Source organism: Dermacentor albipictus, chromosome 7 (genome assembly GCF_038994185.2).
Source record: "Dermacentor albipictus isolate Rhodes 1998 colony chromosome 7, USDA_Dalb.pri_finalv2, whole genome shotgun sequence".
Taxonomy (NCBI): domain Eukaryota; kingdom Metazoa; phylum Arthropoda; class Arachnida; order Ixodida; family Ixodidae; genus Dermacentor; species Dermacentor albipictus.
The window spans coordinates 12,305,292-12,323,804 of record NC_091827.1 but is presented as its reverse complement, the minus strand read 5'-3'; the positions used below and the strand labels follow the sequence as shown (position 1 = coordinate 12,323,804).

Genomic DNA, 18,513 nt, shown 5'->3' with positions numbered 1-18,513 from the left:
CGAATCTTCTGCATGGTGGTATTGCAGTACAGTGTGCTTGTATTGATTTTTAGATGCGCCCACATCTACTTCTCGTCTGGTTTCCCGGGAACAGACTCTGATCTCGTAAACCTCTTGATCGGGCAATATCTTAATAAAGAACGGGACCCGGGTGCATATATAGAGTACGGAGGAGACGAAAACACATTAGACGAAGATATCGCCGAGGCCGAAGTACGCGCCGCTCTCAGCTGCTACGCACGACATCATCTGCCGGTAAATATAAGATCACCAACAAAATGCTCAGGAATCTAGATGACCCTATCATAACAATGATCACCAAGCTTTTTAATCAGCATTGGAAACCGTGTACTCCCGCTAGAGTGGAAGCACGCTAGCATGGTCTTGATTCCTAAACCGGGCAAGTTACTCAGTCTAGGGAACCTCAGACCCATATCCCTTACCTCTTGTCTTGGTAGGGCTATGGAGCATGTGGTTCTCAATAGGCTGGTTGACTATGCCGAAACCAACCAGCCCTTCCCAGAGACGATTGGCTTTCAACCCAAACTGTGCACCCAAGACATACTGTGGCAAGTACAAAATGATATCCTTAACCCAGAGCCTATACGCGCAACTCGAACAGTGTTAGCATTACACATAGACAAAGCGTTTGACAATGTCTCACGTGGCGCCAATCTAGCAAACGTATCCAACAGGAACGTAGGTAAGAGAACATACACCTATATTACCACATTCCTCAAGGGGCGTACTGCCATCGTAAACATAGGCGATATTGAAAGCAAAACCACAGAACTCGGCACTAGAAATACACCACAGGGAGCAGTACTTTCTCCTTTCCTCTTTAATACCACCATGAGTGGCTTATCCCGACAGCTCAAAGAGATTCCTCATATCAGGCACGCCATCTACGCTGATGACGTAACGATCTGGACGTGCACTGGGTCGGATGGAGAAATTTCAGAATCACTGCAGGCAGCGGCTGACGCAGTGCAGAAACACGCTCGCAACCATGGCCTCAGCTGTTCGCCAAAAAAAAACAGAATTGCTTATAGTCCGGAACAAAAATCCCGCAAATCCGGCTGCCAGTATGCCCGCACACATTCAGGTGCATGTAGTGGACAACCGGTCCCACCCGTTTCTAAAATCAGAGTGTTGGGATTGTGTATCCAGCAAAACGCGCACAACGAAGAAGCCGTAGCACGACTCCAAACTACAGCTGGGCAATTACAGAACATTCTCAGGAGGGTCTCCAACCGACGGCATGGAATTAAGGAGAAAGATGCCTGCAGACTAATCGAGGCTTTCTTTCTGAGCCGAGTGGCGTACGTTTGCCCTTACTTGAATCTCAGGAAGAGGGACTTGGAATGGATTAACGGTCTAATCCGAACGTTATTCAAACAGGGTCTTCGTACCAAACTCGGCTACTACGAAGGCACTCTTGAGTCTAGGGGTGCATAACAGCGTTGAGTAAATCATAGAGGCCCACAAATGGGCTCAAACAGTTCGATTATCCGGCATACACGTGGGACAGCAGAACCTGGACACCCTGGGGTATCGCCCAGCCTTAGACATTCCGCAACGACAGCGGATGCCTAACACTGTCAGGACCAAAATCATTATCCCCCCGCTTCCGAAAAACATGAGCACTGAAAACAGCGGTAGACGCAAAGCTAGGGCGGCGGCACTCTGGCAATGCTACAAAAACCAACCCGCCATATACGTGGATGCTGCTCGCACCAGGGATGGTCGACACACCATAGCCATCACTACTGGCGACGGACACACAATCAGCTGTGCGACGGTAAACACATCTTTCATTGTGGAGGCGAAAGAGGCCCCATCGCCATGGGCGCCTCCATCCCGGGCACCAAGATTATTATATCCGACTCGAAAACAGCGATTCGTAACTACACCTCAGGTTTCATTTCCCCTCGAGCATTCAGAATCATCAACAAAAACCTCAATCAATTGAAGTTAGTGTGGGTACTGTAAAGAACGGCGGGTTGCACAACAAGATTGTCACCTTGCCACCCGATTACGACAAGGGGTGCAAGACGCGCACCTCCCGCTCTCCGCCGCTGCAGCTGCAAGGCGAACAAAGAAGCGACCTTTGCACTGGAATCCGCCGCCTTCCTCCAGCCCGCTTCGACATTGTGACAAGACGAGTTTGGTGTGTGGACAATGATTCCAGAGTTCCTCAACGCGGCGCTGATCCGACACGCCTGAAGAAGCTACCGCGGGAAAGTCTTATTTTTGCGCTCTCACGGTTCCGCATGTTGCAAAACAACGAGCGTCCCTCGAGCGGCGTCGATTTTCCGGAACGGCACCACCTTCAACGCGGTCGCTTGGGCTTCGGAATGTGTGTGCCTTTGTGTCTGTAAACTGGTCTTCAGAGCAGCTGCGAGTTGGTGATGTGTAAACGAACAGCCGCCGCGTCGTGGACGGGCGGATCGAGTGTATAAAAACTGTGGTTGTGCGATTGTTGGACGCACTTCTCTTGAGCAGTCATGTTAGACTGAGTCACTTCTCTCATGCAGTCATGTTGGACTGTTACTCTTTTTCTCATGCAGTCATGTTAGACTGAGTTAATTTCTGTAAATAAACCCCTTTTCCCCGTTCTCGATGAGAAGCAGTTCTTCACTTCATCAGCGATCTCAGCGTAAATAAGTTGGACGACGGCATGGGCCAGCTACCTTCGAATTCATGCCGTACTCCAATCTTGGCAAAGGACCACGGACGAAGGGATTGAGCCCCCAGTCCTGACAACTGGTGGCAGCGGTGGGATGGACTTTGCGACATGGTGCTGTATCTGCGGTGAGTGCTTGGTTTTTGCTTTGACTCTCTAGGCTTCATTTTGTGGTTGTTCTGTTTAGAACAGTAGGGAAGCTAGATTGTTGTGTGTTAGCTAGGTTGTGTTTTCCTAGCTAGATTTAGAGAGCAGAATCAAGGCAGTAAAGCAGCAGTCATGGAGTTAAGGACACTGCTGAGAGACGAGTTGTTGATTGTTGGTGAGGAACTGGGCCTAGATGTACGCAAGGAAATGCTCAAATCGGAATTATTGGAGCTAATTTCCAATCAGGCCAGTGAGCAAGATATTGAAATGGGATTGGAACTTCTCAAAAAGAGAGAGAAACGGGAAAAAGAAAGAGAAGAACGGGACAGAGAAAACCGCGAGTTTCAGTTAAGGAAAATGCAACTTGAAATTGAAAGCAAACGTTTGGAGTTGCCTCAAGGAAGTGAAGGCGCTCTGGGTCGATCAAGTGAGGCAGAATCATACCGCATGGACAGGCTATTAAAGCCATTTGAGGTCGGGACCGACATAGGCTTGTTCCTAAGCAATTTTGAAAGGACTTGCGAGAAGATGAACTTCGGCCCGAGTACATGGCCACAGCGGTTGCTGTCTATGTTGCCGTGTGAGGCGGCGGAAGTAATCGCCAGACTAAGTGTGCAGGATGCATATGATTATGCGAAAGTTAAGGCTAGTCTCCTGAAGAAATACCGCCTTTCAGCCGAAGCTTTTCGGCAAAGGTTTAGGAGCACAGGCAAGAAAGATAGCGAGGGCTATCCGGAGTTTGCGTATAGCTTAAAGGCCAACCTAGTCGAGTGGCTTAAAAGCGCGGAAGCGTACGACAGCAGAGACATGATCATTGAATGCATGTGTCTAGAGCAGTTTTACAAAACCATCCCCCAAGCTGTGAAACTGTGGGTGCAAGACAGAGGTAATGTAAACACTGTGGAAAGGGCGGCTGAATTAGCCGAAGAGTACGCAACCCGTAGAAAATTGAACGCCGAGGAGGGAAACTGGGACGGTCGAAATGGACCGCGGAAACCATTTCCGTTCAAAAAGGGTGCGCAAACTAGACGATCGAAGCCTGTAGACATGGCGGAAAAGCCCGCAGAAAAGAGCGAGGAGAAACTTAACGGAGAAACCGCACAAGAACAGAAAAGAAAGTTCGGATCTTTTAGACCAATTCGCTGTTACAAATGCCACAAGCTGGGACATATAGCTGTAAACTGCGAGAAGTCTAGCGTAGTTTTTTCCTACGTGGAGGAAAAAGATGAGAATATGGAACTCTTAAGTCCATATCTCCACGACCTGCAAGTTAATGGAAAACCATGCCGAGTGCTAAGAGACAGTGCCGCCACGCTGGACATTGTCCATCCGTCTTACGTGATGGTAGAGGACTTCACCGGAGAAGTAGCATGGATAAAACAGGTTGTAGAAGAAAACAGCGTGTGTCTGCCCATGGCCAAAGTCAAGATCAGTGGACCATTCGGGGAGCTAGAGACTGAGGCTGCAGTTTCCAAATTTTTGTCACTGCAGTATCCCTACATCTTTTCGAATCGTTCGAATCAGTTACTGCGTGACAGAGGGCTCAAACTGGGAGAGGGCATAGTACAGGCATTGACCCGAGGCCAAGCTCGTAAGATCGCGGCGCTTTCGGCTGAAAATGCTCAAGCTCCTCCAGCGGAAGCAGAAAAAGGGATAACTTCGATACCCGAATCCGAGCTAGGCCCGAGGGACAAAAGAACAGTTGAGGAGAGCCTGCCAGTCGACCAGCTCAATGAGAGCGTAGCACTAGAGTGTCAGAGTTCTAGCCTGCAGGAAGAGCATGCAGACGCGCTCCCAAGCGAGACAGGGTCGTTATTATCACCGGCCTCAAAGAACTTTGATCAACTCTTACGCGTGGATAGAGAGTCACTGGCAGCTGAGCAAAAGAATGATGAGAGCTTAGCTAAATTACGGGACACAGCTAAAGAAGGCATTGCTAGGCGCAACGTAACGATACATGAGAAAGGAGGATTGTTGTATCGGCATTACAGAGATCGAAAGGGTAGGATTTTAGATCAGTTAGTCATACCTACTAAGTATAGGGAGGACCTTTTGAGTCTTTGTCATGGAAATGGGTGGTCCGGCCACCTAGGCATAAACAAATCAAAGGAAAGATTGCTTATGGAATACTACTGGCCTGGCTGTTTCAAAGATGTAGAAAACTTTGTAAGATCATGCGACGCCTGCCAGCGTTCTGGTAAACCAGGAGAGACTTGGAAAGCTCCACTGAAGGTAGTGCCCTTAATAACAGAGCCTTTCAGACGGCTTGTAATAGACACGGTAGGGCCTCTTCCAAAAACAAAATCAGGCTACAGGTACTTGTTTACCATGCTGTGTCCGGCTACCAAGTTTCCAGAAGCAATCCCTTTGAAAGAGCTCAGCTCCACCGAAGTAGTAGACGCGCTTTTGACAGTGTTTGCACGAGTTGGGTTTCCAGCCGAAATTCAGGCAGATCAAGGGTCAGTATTCACGAGCGCACTGACTTCCACATTCTTGCAAAAGTGCGGGGTAAAGTTAATTCACAGTTCTGTCTATCACCCTCAGTCAAACAGTGTAGAGAGGTGGCATTCGGTGCTTAAGCGAGTTTTGCGTGCGCTCTGTTACGAGCACAAGGAGGAATGGGAGAACTGTCTGCCGGCAACTTTGTTTGCTTTGCGAACGGTTCCACATGAAGCGACAGGGTTCTCTCCAGCAGAACTAGTGTATGGGAGGACACTCCGTTCTCCACTGAGAATGTTAAGAGAGATGTGGGAGGAAAGGGGGGAGAGTCCAACCGTGGTTGAATACGTGCTAAATTTACTGGAACGGCTAAGCGCAACCCAAGAACTAGTCGGAAAGAACATGGCGCTAGCTCAAAAGAACGCCAAATTCTATTACGACAGGAATGCGAGGCTTCGTACGTTTAACGCCGGAGACCAGGTAATGATCCTCAAACCTTCAAGAAAGAACAAGCTTGAAGTTCACTGGGACGGGCCCGTTAAAGTGTTGCACAAACTTTCAGAAACTAACTATGCTTTGAGAATGCCCGGTCGCAGGAAGGAAGTGAGGATATATCACTGTAATTTGATGAAGCCGTATGTAGAGCGGAGCGGAGTCGTTAACTATACTGTCAAAGAGCCGGATGGCATTGGTACCAAGTTTAAGGAGGATAGGGCAACCTCCAACTCTGAAATCGGCCTAGAAGAAGTAGTAGAACACTCGGTAAGCTCGCATGCTCTAAGACCCGAGCAGCTAGATGAGCTAAAAGGGGTGTTAGGGGAATATCTCGACAGATTCAGCGATCGGCCGGGTAGAACCGAACTGATAACGCATGAAATTGAGCTGACCTCTGCCGAACCAGTAAGATCAAAACCTTACAGGGTGTCTCCAAGACAGAGAGAGATTATGGAGGCAGAGATACAGCGCATGCTAGAGTTGGGAGTTATTGAGCCCGCTGAGAGTGACTACACGTCACCGCTAATACTCGTAGAAACCCCTAACAAGGACCCTCGTCCGTGTGTTGACTACAGGAAGTTAAATGCGATCACTAGGGATCAGCTGTACCCGATACCCAACATTGAGGAACGAATTGAAAGAGTTAGCGCTGCTAAATACATTTCAACTATAGATCTCGTGCGGGGGTACTGGCAAGTTCCCCTTTCCGAAAGTGCCAGCCGCTATGCCGCATTCATCTCGCCTGTAGGCACTTTTCGCCCTCTCGCACTCAGCTTCGGGCTGAAGAACGCGCCGTTTAGCTTCTCTAAGTTAATGGATATTGTCCTAAAGGACTTGCAGGAGTTCGCCTTACCTTATCTTGATGATGTGGCCATTTTTTCGGACAGCTGGGAACAACACGTATCGCACCTCAAACAGGTGTTCTCACGGTTGAGGGAAGCCGGCTTAACGATGAAAGCGGAAAAGTGTAGGTTTGGTTGTTCGCAGGTTACTTATCTGGGCCATGTTGTTGGTCAGGGCATGAGACGGCCGGCTGAGCTGAAAATAGCTACGATTGGAGATTTTTCTCAGCCGCGCACGAAAACGGACGTTCGTTCATTTTTGGGACTTGTGGGGTACTATCAACGGTACATTCCGAATTACTCACAATTGGCAAGTCCATTAACAGACGCCCTCCGAAAGGGAGCACCGAGTAACGTACACTGGGATAAGGACAAAGAGAACGCTTTTCAAAGTTTGAAAACGCTATTGGTTTCTCGCCCTGTGCTTCGCGCGCCAGACTACACAAAGGAATTCATAGTTCAATGCGACGCAAGCGACAGAGGTATGGGCGTGGTACTTAGTCAAGTCGGCGACGATAACGAGGAGCATCCTATCCTCTACGCCAGCCGTAAACTAAATGTAAGAGAGGAAGCCTACAGCGCTTCAGAGAAGGAATGCGCTTGTTTGGTTTGGGCCGCCCAGAAGTTGTCGTGTTACTTGTACGGAGCGAAGTTCATCTTCGAGACCGACCACTGTCCTCTGACGTGGCTCAATCAAATGTCACACAAAAACGGCCGCTTGCTCCGATGGAGCCTCACTCTCCAAGAGTACAACTTCTCCGTTAGATATAAGAAGGGAAAGTTGCATAGCAATGCGGATGGTTTGAGCAGGCTAATTTGAATTCTGCGTTTGAGGGTCCCGCCTAAATTTTAGGGTTACTAGTGTTAATTTTATTAAGCGAAGAAGATCCCCTCTCATTTAGCAGGATTCCCTCCATGATTGCTGAATTTGTCAGCAGGAATTTGCTTCAGAAATTGGCATAGTGAAATGCAGCATTTTTTTTGTTTCTGCACTTATGTTGTTGTTGTTTTTTTTGAAGCCTAGCGAGTCTAAAGTGAGAGCCAATGCACGTCATCTCGGCGCAGAGCCGTGTTGTGGGGTTCATTTTGCAGTTGCCTGTCCTTGTTGGATGTTTTGGGGCGGTGACATCAAGGCACAAGTGGTCGCTGCGAGCCAAGACATCAATCCCCCCCCTGACCAGCAGCCGTTCTCTTCCTGCCTAGCGGTTGTCAGCGCTAGACAGTCGAGACTTTTGGGGCCATGGAGGCGCTGTAAAGAACGGCGGGTTGCACAACAAGATTGTCACCTTGCCACCCGATTACGACAAGGGGTGCAAGACGCGCACCTCCCGCTCTCCGCCGCTGCAGCTGCAAGGCGAACAAAGAAGCGACCTTTGCACTGGAATCCGCCGCCTTCCTCCAGCCCGCTTCGACATTGTGACAAGACGAGTTTGGTGTGTGGACAATGATTCCAGAGTTCCTCAACGCGGCGCTGATCCGACACGCCTGAAGAAGCTACCGCGGGAAAGTCTTATTTTTGCGCTCTCACGGTTCCGCATGTTGCAAAACAACGAGCGTCCCTCGAGCGGCGTCGATTTTCCGGAACGGCACCACCTTCAACGCGGTCGCTTGGGCTTCGGAATGTGTGTGCCTTTGTGTCTGTAAACTGGTCTTCAGAGCAGCTGCGAGTTGGTGATGTGTAAACGAACAGCCGCCGCGTCGTGGACGGGCGGATCGAGTGTATAAAAACTGTGGTTGTGCGATTGTTGGACGCACTTCTCTTGAGCAGTCATGTTAGACTGAGTCACTTCTCTCATGCAGTCATGTTGGACTGTTACTCTTTTTCTCATGCAGTCATGTTAGACTGAGTTAATTTCTGTAAATAAACCCCTTTTCCCCGTTCTCGATGAGAAGCAGTTCTTCACTTCATCAGCGATCTCAGCGTAAATAAGTTGGACGACGGCATGGGCCAGCTACCTTCGAATTCATGCCGTACTCCAATCTTGGCAAAGGACCACGGACGAAGGGATTGAGCCCCCAGTCCTGACAGTACCCGCTCATGCGGGCAACCCTGGCAATGAGGCCGCCCACCTAGCCGCCCGAGCAGCTAGTAACCGGGAGGTGAGCTTGCCTGACGGGGTTGACAGACATGAAGGTATCCACACCATTAAATGACCGTTTATTACCGCGTTTCCAAGCGAATACAGTGAAAGCTCGTTAATTCGAACTTCAATAATTCGAATTTATGGATAATTCGAACTGTACGATTTGGTCCGGCCAAGCTCCACAGAAGTCTATGTATAAAAAAGTCCGTTAATTCGAACGCGAGAAGGTTCCCTCACGGATAATTCGAACTACGCTCGCCTGGCACACGGCCAGAGAAACACGCCTACTGCCTACACACAAGGCTGTATTGCCTCCGAAACGGGGAGAACGGCGAGAGAAGGCAAAATCAGAAAAAAATCTAACTTGCGCGGGGTCAGCCAGAAGCCAGCGGCGGCTGCCGCCTCTACGTTCTACGTAACCTCCGAGACTTCTTGCCCGTTGCGAATCTCGGAGGCTTTACAAATCTTGTACAGCTGCTTATGTTGTGCGGAGATGGCACGGCCAGCGCCAAAACACAGCGAATCAAGTACGTCGCAGCTGCGCTTGCAATCAAGAACCAACGAATCAGGGCCTTCACCACCTTCACATGTTCAGCGTCTTTGTCTTGGCAGTCTTCATCGGTTGTGCACCTCTGTTTTCAGTTTAGGAGGTATCGGCCATAGCGATTCATTGTGATGGTGTTAAGCCTCGGCTAACGTTCGTTTCGGTGGACATCGGTGGTGGGGCACAGTCGGACCCAGAGCTTCGACTTGAAGATGGCGTGTGCCCGCAGCAAACGCCATCACTTTCTGACATGCCCTACTGCTTCCAAATCGCAGTGTACTGTTGCTTTCCTTCACTTTCGTTAGTTCGAACTTTCGTTAACTCGAACTCAAGAGGCTTCCCCTTGCGGTTCGAATTAACGAGCTTTTACTGTATATCCATCCCCGCACGAGACACTGACAAGAATACAGGCTACTAACCTCAGGAGAGTACAGACTAGATTTGTACTTAGTCCAAAAAGACTAGCTACAATGACCGGTGGTGAATATCCACCAAACTGCAAACATTCTAATTCTAACTGCCCCCTGGCGGACCAAGATCACATCTTTTGGGGATGACAAAAGAGCTCTCCCCCGAGAAAACTCTTTAGGCGAGCTCCTTCACACGAATAGTAGGAGATAAAGACGAAAACTTCCAACCTGCAAGACCAGATATGGTTGGCGGAATGGGCTGATAGCGTCGCGGCGAAGCAGACGCCACGCTAGCCCACACCGCTGGGAAAGAAAGCTCCCCTCAACCTTGACAACAAAAGTTTCTTCTCTCTCGTCTGGCCACGTCCGATGCCGCCAACTCGTGAAGAATGAACTAAAGTGAACTTCCTCACACCATCTAGGTCGGAAGCTCTCCCCATACGTATCGTCTTGCGCAGGATGAAGGTAACTGGATGCCTGCCACCTGAACGACCTGGAATCAAAGTGAACACCTTAAGCTCAATTTCACTCCACGTAGAAGACACACCTGAATCTCTGTAGCCCCGCTACCTGCGGCCACAGCCCCGACTGCCCTAAAATAGGAAAAAAACAAAAGTTGCCAGTTCGCACTTTAGCCTGTGTCGCCTTGTTTAATTTTTCAAGGCAGCGGTTACAAAACATTGCGGTAGATCATCCTTCGTGGTTTGAAAAAGGCAAGGTTGTAATCAAATGATATTACAGGCAAGATTTGCCCGGGTGACCCCCAACGTCTGCAGAAAATATTCCTTTTGCTGAATACATCTACAATTTGTCTTCTTCATGCTTACTTTTATCCTACTTTCGGCAAAAGCTGTGGATACGCATGCCTGCGAAATAAAGCCAGCTGGAAATCCACAGTTGCACTCAGTTCCAGCGTTCTGCCTAGCATTCTGCCTGTCTAAATCCACGCTGTAAAACCCGCCATTATAGTTTTACAACTTCGAGGAAATTAGCAATAAAAGCTGCACAATGCCAAAGCCTTGAAATAACAACATGTGCGCTTAGTCACGCCATCGCAATGCCGGTGAGCACAAAACGAGAAAGTAACACGAAAGCAGCGGTATCTACTAGTGCTCACTTTCACGTAGGATGTAGTAGTGACAAACGAAGGGAAAAAGCGAAGGGGAACAAAGATCACGAAAAAGAAGTTCACAGAAAGATTGTCTGCAAGCTTAAAATAACAAAAGTGACGACACTGACCAGTATGTTAGCACAACGTCATCAAGGGCACAAAGGATCACCGGCCACACACATGCTCGGAGGTTTTACTTGGACACTTGCGATACCGTTTCTCGCTGTGCTGGCCATGTGGTAAGCAGTAGACCGGTGAATTACGAAGTGTTGTCAAAATGTTTCGAGACTACCGCAGTTTTCAAGAAAGGTATTGGTATACCACCCGTCACAATAGTTAACTGGATATAGGTTCCAGGACGAATATGCATTTTTGTTTTCTTATGGCAGGTCGCTGCTAATTTTATAGACTAGTGTGTTGATAACAAAAACTACTACAGATATAAACTTACATATGACGCTATAGTTTCGGTTAACGTGAACTCGACGCTTTCGGGTCGAATTAAGAATTGGAGCTGGCCCAGCCTGAGCCGGCAACGCTTACGTCAAGTTTGCCTACGCTGGCGTCAGTTCATCCCTTGCAGGCGGGTTGATGAACTCTACTCGACGCTCGTTCGGCGCGACCCGCTAGCGTTTAGAAAATCCAGTCGATCATATTTGGAGTTAATAAGTCAACTATATCTTAATTATCATGATCATGTAAACGTCCATTGTGTACACAGGCTTCGAGGGAATTCCACTTCTTCGCAAGTGTCCTGTCAGGAAAGATGTCTGGTCAACTGTATGTAATCATACACATACGTTTGAAATAGTCCCATTGATTAGCTATAAAGTGCTCCCGATGTTCCTATTCCATGCACTTCGCGAATGTGCTCAGAAAGTCTTTGCGTTACCACCTCAGCACCTTCTGTGATTTACGCTCAAACTCAGTAGGGTTTTTCCGTTCTATAACGATCGAAGTCAGTAGAAGCTCAACATGACGGCCATATATACATATATATATATATATATATATATATATATATATATATATATATATATATATATATATATATATATATATACACGTATACCTGGCACATACCCGCGGCGACCATATAGGATGTGGCATATAGGACGTGGCTACATATTATATGATCACTGGCGTAGCCGGAAATTTCATTCGGGTGGCGGCTCCCGTTGCAGCTCGGCCTGCTCCTTATAGAACTTGTAGAGGGATCAAATACCTTAATAATAACTGCATTACCATTGCCCAAGACGCCGCAAACGGATTCTTGAATGCTACGCCAAGTCAAGTCAAGCGCTGTCAAGTACAATATGCATTTTTTCATAAAATAATGTACTCGTATGTCTCAAACTTTGGGCCTGAAATAACTGATATCAATGCTTCCATTTTTTCTGTCTATTTAATAAGTAAAGAAAATATCACACGAACTTTAGAACTATATCTGCAGTCTCAAACCAGCAATGCAGTGCATGCCGCTGATATGAAGAATGTAAAGGCCATGAAATGAACAATTTCAGGACAAATATTTTAATGAAACTTTGTCATTGTTTGCCTTGTTTACATTTTTGTACATATACAACGACCAGAGAAAATTTTCAATGACGCTGTTCTTTGTTACAATGTATTGCACAGGAACAGCTGTCACTGGTCGTGTATTGTGAGTAATTGCACCGAAATTATAGTCGCAACCGAGAGCCCATATAAAAAAGCAGAAGTTCAGCAAAATATATATATATACGAAGGCGAGTCAAACGAAAGTGGGTCAATGCGGCTATATGACAAACGGGGTACTTTATTTAAAAGTAGGCTCCATGAGCATTTAGACGTTTGTACAACTGACTTAGGAGTCGCGTGATTCCCGCGTCATAAAACTCCTTGGGTTGCTGCTTCAAAAAGACTGACTGTTTCACGTCATCGTCAAACACGAATCTGATTGCGTTGGGCTGTTTTTTCAAACGGTCCATAATGTTGAAGTCGCAAGGCGACAGGTCTGGGCTGTATGGCGGACGTTGCAGCGCTTCCCACTTGAATTTGCCAGTTTTGTGTTAACCACATCAGCGACGTGGGCACGAGCATTTTCGTGGAGCAAGATGATCCCATTCCTTGATTTTCCACGTTGTTTGTTCTTGATTGCGACGCGCAGCCGATCCCGCGTTCGACAGCATCGGAAACGATTGATAGTCTCTCCAGCGTTAGCAAATTCACTCACTAATGGGCCCCTGACGATCGAAAAAAGGAGTCAGCAACACCTTCCCGGCGGAAATAACGGCCTTAGTTTTGTGGGGTGGTGAATTCTAATGCTTCTACTGTGAGCTTTGCCGTCGTGTTTCAGGCTCCTAGTAGCGGCACCGTGATTCTTCCCCGGCCACAATTGCAGACAAGAAGTCGTCACCCTCATTGTGATACCAGATCAGATGAGTCAAGGCAGCGCCGAACCTCTCCGTCTTATGGCGGTGGTTCAAAATTTTGGGCATTCATTGCGCACACAAGAGTCCATAACCGAGAGGTTCATGAATTACGGTGTGACCCGAACCGCGACTGATGTCCAGACAGCTTGCCAGTTAATCGATGATTATTCTCCGTTATTGTCTAATCAGCTCATCAGGCTTTGCAATTGTGTTGGGGGTGATTGCACGGTGGCTTTGACGCGGTCTTGGATCTTCTTTGCAACTTTCACGTCCTTCTTTTAACCGTTTTCTCCAACGCTTCACAGTGGCCAATGAAACGCAACGTGCAACGTACATGGCAGCCATATGGGAAACACCTTTGGGAAACACCTTTTTGGAAACACCTTTTGGGAAACACCTTCAGCTGTCAGAAAACTCACGAGACCTCGCTGTTCAACTTTGAGTGTGTCCGTTATGTCAGGTAACCATGTTCAACCCATTGTATGAGAGCATTAATTCAATTCAATTCAGTTTATTTGGACATACATAGGTGGTACAGGATGGCCACGAGGCGCGGCAAAAAGAGGCAACAGTGCCTCCTGACAGGGCCGTCACCTTTATCCTGTGAGGATAAAGAACCGTTATCCTCACATCTGCATGCCCCTTTTGTAATTGAAAGATACCTGTTTGCTACGCACATGTCTCGCCGATAATGAACCGAACCATCACTGCGCAAGGTGGGTTGGCTCACTTTTATTTGACTCCCCCTCGTACATTAGAAATGCGAAGATACAATGGAATATGCAATGCGAAGATACAGCTTGATAAAGGGCAAAAAAGTGCCACTAAAAGAAAGTTCACTGCACGTATACACAAAACCTCATAACAAGATATTTATATATACGCATAAGTCTCCAATAAATCTACGTATTTAAGAAAATAGCCACTGTACATTATGCATCAAACAAGGCAAATAAACATGTTGCACAACCACAGATTCACAGGTCACAGCCCTCCTCCCCCCCCCCCCCACTCTGCCAGGCGAAAATCCACTCAGCCAGAGAAAAACAAATGTGCATTGAAGTGCGCGCGCGCACGGTGGTCGGGGCAACACGAGAAAAACGCATGCGCTCTGGTTGGCTCTGCAGCCCGTGGGTAGGGTAGCGAGAACAAAAAAACATTGAGAAGGCTCAATGTGTCCTCGCGAATTAAAGTCAGAGTAGAAAAATAAATTAGCACCTTTCCTGACTTTAGTGTCTTGACATGGATGGCTTGGCGCACGTGAAAAAAATTTCTGATATTATTTTCTGCGACATGACGGTACAAATTAGTCGCAACGCTTCGTCTCATCGGACCTCGCTGCGTGCTTTGTCAACTTGTCTGACAGTGTGTTGATTTGGCTTGTCTTGTTGTATAGTCCGATGTAGAGCTTTAGTAAAGTCAATGCACCTTTGGCATCAAATGTTTATAGCAAAATTCAACCCGCAAGGTTCCGGAACTGAAAATCTAAAGCACGGCTTTGAAAATGTCAATGCACCTTTCGCATTAAAAGTTTATGAGAACTTTATACCCATAAAGTTTCATAATTGAAATCCGTGCGTTCCGTAGATTCCGTAGCCCGCTCGCCAACAAAACACCCTTGAAACATTGTGCTGGGATGGGGCTCCTTGCGCTATGCGACTCCCGGTGCATGGGCGTTGCCACGAAATTCAGCCCGATTTGGCTATGCTCGCGCTGAAATGTCTTTTCAAACGTGAAAGGGACATTCTAGACAAAATCCAGAATGACTTTTGGCACCGAGGGTTGTTTTGGTTGGCGGCGCATAACAGCACGAAAACATTTCGGGAAGGGGTTGAAGCCCCATAAGACCCCCCCCCCTCCTGGCTATGCCCCTGATATATATATATATATATATATATATATATATATATATATATATATATATATATATATATATATATGAGTAGACCGGAAACTGCGGATTGGCACAATGCGCGGACGAGTTTCGAAACAAAGACGCCGTGCTACAATTAGTGCGCAGATAGTTTCTGAAGACAACTCCACTCGACACTATGTAGGGATTACCTTACTGACGAAAGGGCAATGCCATCATCGACCAGAGCAAACGATGCTCTCCAGATCTTTCTCGAGCTAAATTTTTCACCACTACACCTCCTGAACTACTGCTGGAATAGAAATACTTTTGACAAGCAAAGAGTGCCTTTAATTGCTGAGAAGTGTTATTCAAATTCTGTATGTGTCTAGAATGGCAAGTTCCTGAACATGTGGCAGAGAGACCATGGTAAATATTTCAAAGAAGGTGCCAGCAACAGCATTGAGCTGGGACTTCTACGAAAAAAGGCAATTTTTATGGTTAATACGGAAACAATGTTTACAAAGTGAAGCATTTATAAAGCAAAGGGCACCTGCTAAGTTTTTTTTGTTTGAGTTCACCATCAGAATTTCGAGAAGTCCCATCTTTTTTTTGCAAGCCTGCTTAGCTTCAAGAACCTAGTTTGCCATCTGCGTTCAGCCTCCGTGATCGAGTCCGCCTCTGAGATCTCTCTTACGGGCAGCGATCACCATTCAAAATCGTGACTGTACGCCCTTCAGAGACACGTTTCCTCACGGTAGCTCAGGAGAGCGTCATCCTAAATAGATTATAAGTAAAAGGGCGCAGTGACTCGCCCTAATACATTAGGTTATAACAAAATATTGCAACTGTTATGTCGTGGGTTACACCACACCTATATTTTGCATCTGCAGAGCTCACTTTCTAAACAACGTAAGACATCGTCAAACTGCGAAACATAAAAATGGCACATTTTTCATTAGAAACATATGCAGCAACAAACACAATAAAATTTGGTTACCCAATACTATAAAATTCAGTGACTTCCCTTTCATGCACGTGATATCGACGCCTTAATGAGAATGTGAAAAAAAGCTTTCAAATTTTTTTTTTCAGTGCTCAGGGTGCAGCAGGAGGAAGTTACTACGGTTTCATCCATTACACAGCGGAGCCCATCACCCAAGAATATTGCAAACAATTTGTGAGCAAATTGTTTCCGGTTTATACCATCGTATATTGAGGGGTTCATATTTCACCCCATATAGGGGCCTCATGAGCGGTATTGTTTTAAAAGAAGACGGCTGCGAAATAACCCAATGTATACATACACTGGAGAACGTTTCGGAAATGCCCGAGTATGATTGGTGTTTGTAGGGTAACCAGTGAATTGATCTAGATAAAACTCAAATTGAATTTCAGGCCACGTAGTTTTACAAAGATTGAACTCAATCATTCGCTTACACATTTTACCAAACATTACGGGGTTTTACGTACCAAAACCATTTTCTGATTAGACATTTTATTCATTTTATTTAGAGGCACAACAAGAAACCATTGACGTGACTTAATAAATAGGCCGTAAGTATAGGCGACATAAACTGTCCTACGACATGGTTTTCAAGCACCACCAAATGTATTTGTACCGTTTCAGCCACACGCTTGAGGTGGAATTAGTTTTTTTTCTGCTGTAAAACACAGCAGCCTTGTAAGCGAACAGTGCGCAGTGCTCGGTAGTGCCATACACTACACTAAAGACGGCGAAATTTGTTTCATCACCTACTTCTATCATCGCTGCTGGAGGATAGTATATACCTGGTAAAACAACTTCGATAGTCGTTTGCACAATATGGATAAAACTGGCAAAACTAACATGCTATGACTGCCTTTCGCGACAATTCTGGTAAAAAAAACGGTAAACCATTCATTGTGTACCTGCAATAACAAGCCACGTCGGCAAAAATGCAGGAAATACTGAAATCGACGTGCTTTAAGCATCTAGGCAGTCATTTCTCAAGAAAAATCAATAGTCAAGTATAACAGTACTGCTACGAAGGGTTCACCAGTTTCCAGCGTTCTGCGAATACATGTGGTTTAATCGGCGCCAGCAGCCACAATGTGGCATGTCCTATACATGAGACGCTCAACAAAAGAAACCACTACAGCCCACAGACATTTACACGTGCTTTTACGTTCACCTAGCCATAAAATATAGCTCGCTCTAATATCTCGGCTTATGCAGCTATTCAATATGTACTCAGACATCTTTTCTTCTCATTCACAGGTCTGCGAAAATACTGTATGTCCTGGCTATTGTGCGTGTCCCAGAGGTTTGAACAGAATTTTTACCTTTGGCCTTCTACACTGTCAACTACCCTGAAGTCTTGTTGGCATATGAAATAATGTAAATGGCAGTGATGGTCCAGTTTGTCTTTACCTCTGTGTCGTCAGCTGTCAAGTGCTCTGGAGCAGGCTGTTTTTGGCAATAATCATTTCACGTTCAAATTCACATGCCTTAAAATTTTGTTTCGTGCGTGCCGTGGTAAGAAGCTTGACAGCGGCAAAATACTAGCTGGTGGTATTCGCTGTCTACTGTAAACCTGCCGGCAGTTATTGCACTGCTGAAAATATGCTTCCCATTCAGCACGAACCTCGTTGCGGTCGAGCTCTCATAAAACATCGAAGGGGAATTCTTTCGGTCCAAATGGGCGAATACATAAGAGCGACATGTAATTGCTCTGTAGCCAGTCTCCATACACGTACCAACTGCACGTGTTAAAGTGTGAAAAAGGCCGTTGTTTTGAATGCACGGGAACCTGGGAATGAAAACAAGCATTAAACCAGTTCGAAAAAAGGTCGCGTTTCCATTTTTGTTTAGAAGATACGCGCATGCGTGCTATCAGAATTATTCGCGTAGTCCTATTTGCGTTCCGTACAAGCATTAACCGTTCGTGGCTTACACTCGCTGCACTGATTTCCGTTAATAGACTGAAACAACAAGGCTACTCAAAATAAACGAAGGCAAGGAAAATATATCGCCTAGAAATATTTTTCCCCTGTGAGACTCATCACCAATGTAAACATTTAAACATTTCCATAAAACCGAAAATGCCTGTATTAATCAAGCGAAGCAGATATAATCAAATGAATAAACACATAAATGAAAAAAAGGATCGCTGAAGCGATGTAGATCGTGTCAAACGCCGAGCGCAACCACGAGTGCAAGTGTGCTGCAAAGCCGCCCTGGTGTCACAAGCTTGGAGGGCCATGCCGCGATATAACATTCGGTAACTGCTATGCTACAATTACGATTACAGTCCCGTCTCAGCGATGGCAGCCACCAGGGGTGAACCGGTCGTAGTCGGCGCTCCGGCATAAGCGCAGTTGCCGCCGAAGTCGTCCAAAAACAAGTCGTACACGGCAACCGTCGTGTCTCCCATCTTGCTGGCGTACGAGTTGCGCATGCGCGCAGCCAGTTCCTCGGGACCCGCGTACAAGGCGAGCTGAACAACA

The 18,513-nt window shown here is 46.7% G+C and overlaps 1 protein-coding gene and 1 long non-coding RNA gene across 3 annotated transcripts in view; one reads left to right on the top strand and one right to left on the bottom strand.

Moving 5' to 3' along the window:
• Positions 1-10,712: 10,712 nt before the first annotated feature.
• LOC135904421 (uncharacterized) lies at positions 10,713-17,425 on the top strand. Its single transcript, XR_010565114.1, has 3 exons — positions 10,713-10,997; positions 16,120-16,204; positions 17,285-17,425. It is a non-coding gene; the product is annotated as an uncharacterized lncRNA (long non-coding RNA).
• Positions 17,426-18,097: 672 nt separating this feature from the next.
• LOC135904420 (mucin-5AC-like) overlaps positions 18,098-18,513 on the bottom strand; it is a 35,888-nt gene continuing 35,472 nt past the window's right edge. For both annotated transcript variants that reach the window (XM_065435218.2, XM_065435219.1), the window contains one exon: positions 18,098-18,503. In XM_065435218.2, the coding sequence (XP_065291290.1) occupies positions 18,312-18,503 (192 nt within the window). In that variant the 3' untranslated portion in view covers positions 18,098-18,311. The remainder of the gene's footprint in view (positions 18,504-18,513) is intronic.